An 8,682-nucleotide genomic window follows, 5' to 3' on the forward strand; every position below is an offset into this window, starting at 1 on the left:
CTCCCTGCCTCAAAGAAAGAAACTGGGACAGTCACAGCAGGGTCTCGAGTCCAAGTCCCTTGTATTTATTTGAACAGCCTGGCAACCAGGCAGCAGCAGCAGCAGTACAGGGTTCCTGGCTGACCAGCACAGGCCTGGGGCGACAACTTCTGTCCGGTCTGCCCAGGTCAGTGCCAACTTAGACCTCTGCTCCATGGCCACAAAAGGACAGCAGCCTCAGAGCAGCCAACCCCCCTCCCTTATTTTGCTAAACCAGCTCCAGGAAAGGAGGTCTTGTTTTCGAGGTGTGCTTGGGCCCAGAGATGGGCCCTTCCACCAGACGTTCTTCTCCTCACAGTGGCCCTCTGGGGGTTTTCACTCCTTTCCTACAACAAGCACTTTCCCACTTCTGGGCCCCAGGGGTGTTAGCACAACAGTGGCCTTGACCACAGGCTCTGGACATTGGGGAGGCTTGCATCTGGCACCAGGTGGCGACACAGAGCAGGGCTGTCTGAGCGGGCGGAGAGCTGGGCGCACAAGGTAGCCAGGCGGCAGGGTGTGCCGCAGGGCTCTGAAGGCGGGTGGCCCTTATGGTAGAGAAACCAGAAGGTCTGGAAGAGCTGTGTGTCCCTCCGCATGCGGTACACCAGGTCGTGCCAGGCGGTGGGCAGCATGTTGGGCAGCCCATAGGTTTCCCGAGCCCTATAGAGGAGGTGCCAGTGCGGCGTGGCTCCGGGCTTGTTCGCCTCCGTCAGGTTCAGGATGTAGGTCTCATGGTCCAGAACCACGTGAGAGCTCCCGGAGTAGTTGCCATCTATTTGGTAGACGCGGTACCCTGCAAGGAGGGAGGGCTGACTGGACACAGAGAGGGCAAGGCCACTCCAGCAGGGAGGCGCAGCTTATCCCCTGGGTGGCCCTGGCTCCAGCTCGCCTTCCTCTCTCTCAACCACCTCCTTCATCCCTACAGTTTGCTTAAGCCTCACTCACCAGGATTAAGGCTGATGTAGGTGGTTGCACTGGGCGCCAGGAAGGCTACAGACAGCGGCCGGCTGAGGGTCTCTTCGTCATAGAAGACCTCAAACTCATCCACGTGGGTGTGACCAAAGAACTGACCAGCCAAGGTGTTCTCATACCTGGCCAGAAGACACGAATCACATTCAGAAGATTCTAGTGAGGGGGAGAAGACGATCTGAGGAGGAGAGGGTGCTTTCTTTGTCCATCCATTTCAAGGATGGACACCCCACGGGACAGTGGGGGATGGTGAGATGCCTGAGGGAATTTCTGACCTTTAGACTCTTGAAAACCACTCAGGCCTGTAACACGTCTCCCTCCTACCTTTCCACAATTCTGTAATAATTCCAGCTCCAGCTCTTCAGGCAGTGCCCTGGGGGAATGTGGCCAATTATATGCACCTGTGGGGAGGGTTACGGAAGGTTTTCAGGAGAAGAGGGGTCCAGGCAGCACTAGCCAGGACAGCAGGTGTTCATGCCTCCAACAAGGGCTGGCATTCCTGGCCAGAGAAGGGGAGCAAGTGAAAGGACTTTCTAAGGGTGACAGTTGAGCAAATAGAGCTTCTCTGCCTCCAAGTGCCCCAGCGCCAGACAGCTGACTGCTCGGGAAGGGCCTGCTCGTCCCTCCCACCCCTGGCACCTGCCCACCTGCCGGGTTCCCACCACCCTCTCACTTTCTCTCCCCGGTCTTCAGCAGCCTGAAGCTCCCCCACCAGCCACTGGAGCTGTCCAGCAGGATCTGTGGAGTTGATCAAGAGCCAGAAGTTCTCACGGGAACAAAAATTCATGTTGAGAGAGATGAGGCGGAGGCCAGGGCGTGGGGAAAGGGCATAGAAGCCCCCAATTCTGAAACAAAGTGAACACGGGTCAGCATGCATTCATGGTCTTGGCCCTATGTGCCTAGTCCTGTGCAAGGAAACTGTGTGAAGGAAAACGGCACCCAGGATGATCCCTACCCTCATGCTCACATTCTGGCTGAAGGTCAGACAGCACTGACTAGAGGGCCCATGGGACGGGCGAGTGGCTCAGAGGACTAGAGGCTCTAGGAGCTCAGAGGAGGGAGAAAGTGGGCTAGAACGGGAAGCGAAGGTCGTCCGGAGAGAAGAGGGCCCGGGCCTACCTAGGTGAGCTGGAAAAATGGGGATGTTAAAGGGGAAAGGCACCTTAGAGAGGACCAACATGAGCAAACACAGTGCCGCTAGCCCTGTGAAGGAGGGTGCCTGGAGGTAAGGGTGGAAATGGAAAGTGGGGTCAGACTGGGAGGCAAGTGAAGCAAGCTGAGGGCGCAGGCAGAGCCCTCACGTGTGATGCCAGTCCCCCACTCCTTCGCTTTCATCCACCTTTCTCCTCCCTCCCTGGCTTTCCGTGGGTCTCAAATACCTGAGGGTGCGAAGGGCTTCAGCCGGCAGCCAGGGCTCCCACGCCTTGGCCATGGCCTCATAGAGCCAGTGGGAAGACTGGTTGCCCTTTATGAAGGGGGGAGGGAAGCCGTTGACGGGCGTGCTCTCGTGGTTGCCCACGGCAGGGTACACTGGCACGGGCCCCAAGAACTTCTTCACAAGGGCTGTGATGGTGGTCAGCGCCCGCAGCTGGTCCTGACGAGACTGCTGCCAGATGTTGTGAGCAGGGATGTCTCCCGTCCAGTACACCATATCAAAAGGGCCGGCAGGGCCCAGCCCACTCAACAGGCTCTCCAGGGTTCGCAGGGGCAGGTCACACTTGCTATACTCGCCCCAGTACCCAGCACCGGGCTGGGAGGCAGGTGGCGGGCCAGAATCCTGGCGGCAACACAGTGGGTTCTCACAGTTGGGGTCTGTGCCCTCCAGGTAGTCGTGATCCCAGTGCAGGTCAGTGAGGAAGAGGACGCGGCTGACAGGGGAGCCTGGGGCTGGGGGCTTGGGCGGCTGGGGCGGCGGCTTTGGCACGGACGGCAGAGAGATGTTCCAAGAGGAGAAGATGTCCCAGTGCCCACAGGAAGAGCCCAGCAGCAGACCACAGGCCTCCGACGGGCTCAGCACTGAGCGTGTCCACACCTCCACCACGTCGTCCTCGAAGAGCTGGACAGCTGACTGGCACACGGCAGGCGGCGCGATCTTCAGCAGCATGCACAGCTTGATGGCCACGGAGCCCACCCAGGCCACACTGGCCTGATTCTGCCATGGGAAAGCCAGTGGTGAGGAGTCAGAGACAGAGCTCAGGGACCAGGCCACCCTGGATATGAAAGACCATTTGGGCTTCCATACCCACAGTGGGGCTGGAATAGACTCCACCATGGTGAAGAGACATCAGTTCACACCTGTCTCCCACAGACATTGCTCCGTGACTCAAGCAGCACCAGGCCAGTACTTCCTTTTAAGCTCAGTGGCAGTTCAGGCCTTTGCTGGCCCAGCTGACTTTCTCAGACACTGTCTGCTGAGTGCCCTGAAATTTGGACTGGGCAGAATGACAGACTGACCAGGATTTGGGGACACACATGAGGATAGGGCCTTGATTCCCCGAGGAAACCCTCCCCCCCCACCCCCAACCAGCGCTCATCACAACCCAATGAGGGCAGCCCAGACCCAACTAGTCCCACATCTCTGGATATTCCTTAATTCAGGTTCCCTTTTGGGTAGTAGCTAGCCCTAGGCATAGTGGTGCTGGGTGTAAGGTGGAGGGGATTCAGTCAGGCACACCAAGCTGGGAGTCCCACCCTCACCAGCTGCTGGCCCTCCTACAAGTGACTTCAGCTCTGGGGCCTCTATTCATTTGTAAAGCAGAGATAACAGTAATGAAACCACCTAGCAGGCTACATTTAACCGTATAAAAGGGCTAGCACAGTGCCCAGCATTAAACTTGCACTGTTTCCTTACTTCACAAGGTCACAGTGGAGGTGGTGGTGGTGTGCAGCCAAAGAAAGGCAAATTCAAAGCAAAGTCTTGTGGAAGACAGCCTCTCCATCAGGGATGCTCTTGGAAACCCCAGAGCACCGGCCTTAGCCCCAGCCCCTACCCTCAGCTGCACCTTTCTGGCCTGTCTCCCAGCAGCCCCTGTAGCGCTCACCCTCAGCCCGAAGTCGATGGCGGTGAACAGTCCTTTGCAGGTTGGGCAGGTGAGGTTCCACCAGCCAAAGGTCTCCTGGAGCTGGGGCGCTATACGAATGAACTTGGCGGGATGGCCTTGGGCAGGAAGAGGGTGGGCCTCCGCAGGGGACCAGAGGACCAGGGAGTCGGGCAGTGCCAGGGCCAGCGCCAAGCCCAACCACAGGAGCCTCAGACAGGGGGCCCCCAAGGACCTGTCCGATGCCTGCTCCCGGCCCGACCTGGGGCGGCCCTGGCCGGGAGACACTCCAAGGCGGGGCATCGCCCGGCTTCCTGGACCAGGCTGGTTCTGCCCGGCCCCGGCTGGTGTAGGCCCCGTAGGCTCTCGGGATCCCAGGCGGTGCCAGGGACACCGATGACCCCCCGCGCAGTCGGCTGACTGCTCGGAGAAAAGCCACAAGGCAGCTCCGCCCCTTCCTCTTTCTGGGTTCCGCAGCAGCTGATCGCGGTGGCTGGAAGCCAGGGCGCAGCTCGGGAGGCGGAGTGGACGCGGAGTGGGCGGGGCGCGCCCGGGACCTGCCCAGGCTCCCGCCCGCGATCCCACCCCGGCCTGGACTGCGGCGGGAGGCGGCTGTCGCTGCCCCGCCCTTGCTGGAGCCCACCTAGTGTGGCTGGTGAGAGGCTCCTCCGAGGCCCCTTAGGCAACTCCTCTGTCTCAAATTCCTGGAATAGCTAACTGCCAGGCCCACCGGGCTTTAAACTCGAAGCGGAGTGGGCAAGAGCTGTTGTTGGTGGCGGGGAGCACAGCGAGGCCGGGATGCTTACACTGTGTCTGTTATCTCCCCGCGCAGAAGGTGCCAATCCTCAATTTCCTGTGTTCTGCCACTGGTCCCTGCACCCGTGTGTCGCCCTGTCTTTAGTCGCTGTATCTCAGACTTCTCTAAGTGAAGGGACCCTAGGCTTACCCGTGTCTTCATTATATGTTTGAGGAAAGGGAGGCTCAGAGCTGGTAAAGTGGCTAGTTGAGTTGAGTTCAGCAGCTCAGTCGTGTCCGACTCATTTTCAGTAACATGGATGCATCTAGAGATTATTATACTAAATGAAGTAGCTCAGAAAGACACGACAACCTGTGGCTAAGAACAGATTAAAGACTATACAGCCAGGAACATGAATTAGAACTTGGGTCTTCCACCTTCCTATATCCTTGATAGTGAAAGCTATCATTTACCGAGTGCTATAGGATGTCCCAGGCACCGAAACAGGCATTTTATAATGACTAATCCTCAGTTCTAACAACAACTCTAAAAAGTTAGTATAATACTGTTATTATCTCCATTTTACAGATGGGGAAACTGAGGCACGGTGTAGTTAAGTGGCAGAATAGTAATTAAAACCTGAACTGTATCTCAGTGCTTCTCCAGATCCACAGAACTATCAAGTTCCTGTCAGTTCTTCCCTTTGAGAAATTTTTCTTAAAAAAAAAATTCATTTATTTTTATTTTTGGTTGTGCTGGGCTTTCTTCAGTTGTGGTGAGTTGGGGCTATTCTTTGATGTGGTGCTCAGGCTCTAGGCCCACAGGCTTCAGTGGTTGCGGCACACAGATTCAGTAGTTTTGGCTCATGGACTCTAGGGAGTAGGCTCGGTAGTTTTGGCACTCCAGCCCAGTTGCTCTGCTGCATATGGAATCCTTCTGGATTGAACATGTGTCCCCTGCATTAGCAGGTGGATTCCTATCCACTGTACCACCAGTGAAGTCTTGAGAATTTTTTTTCAAGTGACACTTGCCCCCAATTTCTATGAGCATCGTATCAGATAGAGAGTAATTGTAGTATAATAGGAAATATATTTGGTTTGTCTCCAGTTTCTGGCACAGAGCTCCTGAAATCTTTAGAATTTTCTGATAGGAGTGTCTTTTGTTATTTTTACAAGCCCTTTTCGATCACACCTGAATTTATGTTAATAGGTGAATTAAGGTGGGGCGCCTAAGTAGCCTTGGGATGGGGCTGATCACGGGGAAGAAGGAGTGATCAGAGTGAGATGTTTTGGTCTCACTCTCAGTCTCCAGGCTGGGGAAGAGGGCTGGGGATTGAGCTCTACAAAAACTCTCAGAGCGCTTCTGGGTTGGTGAACAATCGAGGTGTTGAGAGGGTGGTATGCCTGCAGAGGGCATGGAAGTTCTGTGGCAGTCCCCCTCCCATGCTTTGGCCTATGCGTCTCTTTCATTTGGCCATTCCTCAATTGTACCCTCAGTATTAATCAGAACGTGTAAGAAGGTATTTTCCTGAGTTCTGGAAACTGTTCTAGCAAATTATCAAACCGAGTAGAGGGTCATAGAACCCTAGAATTCACAGCTGGTTGGTCATAAGTATAAGTGGCAATCTGAGACATTTTGTAAGCAGGTAGGGAAGGGGGTCCCCAGAAAGAAAGAATCAAATATAGCTTTTAGACATAAGAGAAGCCATCTGAGGTCTAAGCCATTTTGTGGTCTAGTCTGACACAGTGTCTGCCCTTGAACAGGTCTTGTGCTATGTGCTCAGTCGTGTCCAGCTGTTTGTGACCCCAGGGACTGCAGTCCACCAGGCTCCTCTGTCCATGGGATTCTTCAGGCAAGAATACTAGAGTGGGTTGCCATTTCCTTCTCCAGGGGATCTTCCCAACCCAGGGATTGACTGCATGTCTCCTGCATTGACAGGTGGATTCTTTACCTGCTGAGCCATCTGGGAAGCCTCCAATAAAGATCTTAAGGGAAAAAAAGAACAAGACTTTTTAAGAGAAGTAACCAAAGTAAGGGTAATAAATCAGTTGTAAAGACTCCCAGTTCTGTTTCAATGGTAAATATTAGCCCGAAGCACTTTCTTGAGCTGTTTTTCAGAATTTAAACCCTTTCTCTGAGTGAATACCCAATTCTTAGATCAACTGGAACCTAAAGGATGCTGCTGCTGACTTTTTCTGACCCTTGGGACTTCAATCAACTAAAGCTGGAACTCTGTCAAGTTCTGCTTCTGTCCTCTGCAGAATTCTGCTTAACCCCCTTCTTGTATATGTATGCATCCTTAGCTTAAAACTTCACCAATTTTGCTGTTTAGGAAGATACTACTTTGGGAATGATTCCTGATGTTCATCTTACTTGTTACAAGTAATAAATTTTTTTTTTCTGCTAATCTCTGTCTCCTTTGCATCTTTTGGCTTGACACCCACAAAGAGCTGAATTGAGTTTTCTGGTAACATTGTGACTGGCTATGTTGCAGGAAGGGGAACTTCTTACAGGGCCTGAGAGTGGGCTCTTGTCTAACACTCTGAAAATAATTGTCGGAGGAAACGCACATACTGACAAAGCAAGAAGGGGTGCGGAAGGGGTGGGAAGGGGTGCCTAGGTGGAGAGCAGCAGGATAAGGGAACCCAGAAGAACTGCTCTGCCATGTGGCCTGCCATCTCATTTTATGGTAATTGGGTTACTTTCCAGGTAGTCTCTGGCCAATCATTCTCACTCAGGGTCTTTCCTGGTGGCATGCGCATCCCTCAGCCAAGATGGATTCCACTGAGAAGAATTCTGGGAGATTGGTAGGACATTTGGACTGGAATCTCTTCTCTCCATTTGACCTTTCTTAAATTCTTCTAATTGGTGGTAGCTTGTTAGTTCTGCACTCCTTACCAGAACCTCCTGTTAAGATAACTCATGCAAGTGGCTACTACCTCGCCTGGCCAGGGCAGGTGGTTTCAGTCAGTATTTCCCTAATGTCTGGAATGGGGACAATCTTGTGGGACTTACCCGTTTAATTTGTGGGATCTGAAACTCCAATGCTTTGGCCACCTCATGGGAAGAGTTGACTCACTGGAAAAGTCTCTGATGCTGGGAGGGATTGGGGGCAGGAGGAGAAGGGGATGACAGAGAATGAGATGGCTGGATGGCATCACCGACTCTGTGGACATGAGTTTGAGTGAACTCTGGGAGCTGGTGATGGACAGGGAGGCCTGGCGTGCTGTGATTCATGGGGTTGCAAAGAGTCGGACACGACTGAGCGACTAAACTGAACTGAACTGATCCTAACTCCAGGTAGATAGTATCATAATTTAGTTGAATTGTTGTAAAATTAGTTGGTGTTGGAGAATTGGTGGGTGTCAGAGAAAACTCTTCCAGAAGTGGTGTCAGAAGTACAATTTTCTAGCTTGGCCCTATCTCATGGAAACTTGTGATCCAGGAAGAGATAGAATGGAAGAGCAGGGGAAGAGGAACCTTAGATTTCTGGGTGACCACATAGTCACTCATGGTATGAAACAGCAGCTGTGCTGTAATCAATTACCAAAGGTAAATTTTACCAATGGAATTTAGAGATAGATCCAACTCCTGGGGCATTGTTCACTAGAATCTCAAGGAAATAGAAACTAGTAAGAAAAAAGCAAACTACACAATCTCTTGGTTATTGATATTTATAGTAGCTAAAATGAAATAAGAGAGAGTGCTGGATTGGACCTTGATTGGTTTGAGCTTCAGCTACTAGCCCCAAAGCCACCAGCAGAGGGAAAATATTATGTGGGGACAACAGAGAGTAAGACTCTGGTCACCAAGAAGATAGTCTGTGTTGGGAGAAGACAAAACCAAGAAAATACTAAAACCAGGGGTTATAATGTGAAGGAATTGTTTTATTTTATAGATTATTATCATCAACTTCTT

General features: G+C 52.7%; 1 protein-coding gene across 2 annotated transcripts; it reads right to left on the minus strand.

Moving 5' to 3' along the window:
- Positions 1–44: 44 nt before the first annotated feature.
- SMPD1 (sphingomyelin phosphodiesterase 1) lies at positions 45–4,499 on the minus strand. 2 transcript variants are annotated; one of them, XM_055423501.2, is made up of 6 exons: positions 4,032–4,496; positions 2,370–3,142; positions 1,664–1,835; positions 1,315–1,391; positions 967–1,112; positions 45–814 (listed from the first exon to the last, which is right to left on the minus strand). In XM_055423501.2, the coding sequence occupies exons 1-6, from the start codon at positions 4,329–4,331 to the stop codon at positions 405–407; spliced, it is 1,878 nt and encodes a 625-aa protein (XP_055279476.2). In that variant the 5' UTR covers positions 4,332–4,496; the 3' UTR covers positions 45–404. The 2 variants fall into 2 exon arrangements, with proteins under 2 accessions (XP_055279476.2, XP_088699248.1); XM_088843122.1 differs by having other exon boundaries at positions 646–834; positions 4,032–4,499.
- Positions 4,500–8,682: the final 4,183 nt, after the last annotated feature.

Source organism: Moschus berezovskii, chromosome 14 (genome assembly GCF_049115385.1).
Source record: "Moschus berezovskii isolate FMDL1 chromosome 14, NW_MosBer_1.0, whole genome shotgun sequence".
Classification (NCBI taxonomy): Eukaryota; Metazoa; Chordata; class Mammalia; order Artiodactyla; family Moschidae; genus Moschus; species Moschus berezovskii.

Coding starts and splice junctions, on each gene's coding strand:
- SMPD1 (XM_055423501.2), bottom strand. CDS start 4,331: ATGCCCCGCCTTGGAGTGTCTCCCGGCCAGGGCCGCCCCAGGTCGGGC. Junction 1,392..1,663: donor CTGAAGACCGGGGAGAGAAA/GTGAGAGGGTGG, acceptor CCCTCCCCACAG/GTGCATATAATTGGCCACAT. Junction 815..966: donor CTACATCAGCCTTAATCCTG/GTGAGTGAGGCT, acceptor CCCTCCTTGCAG/GGTACCGCGTCTACCAAATA.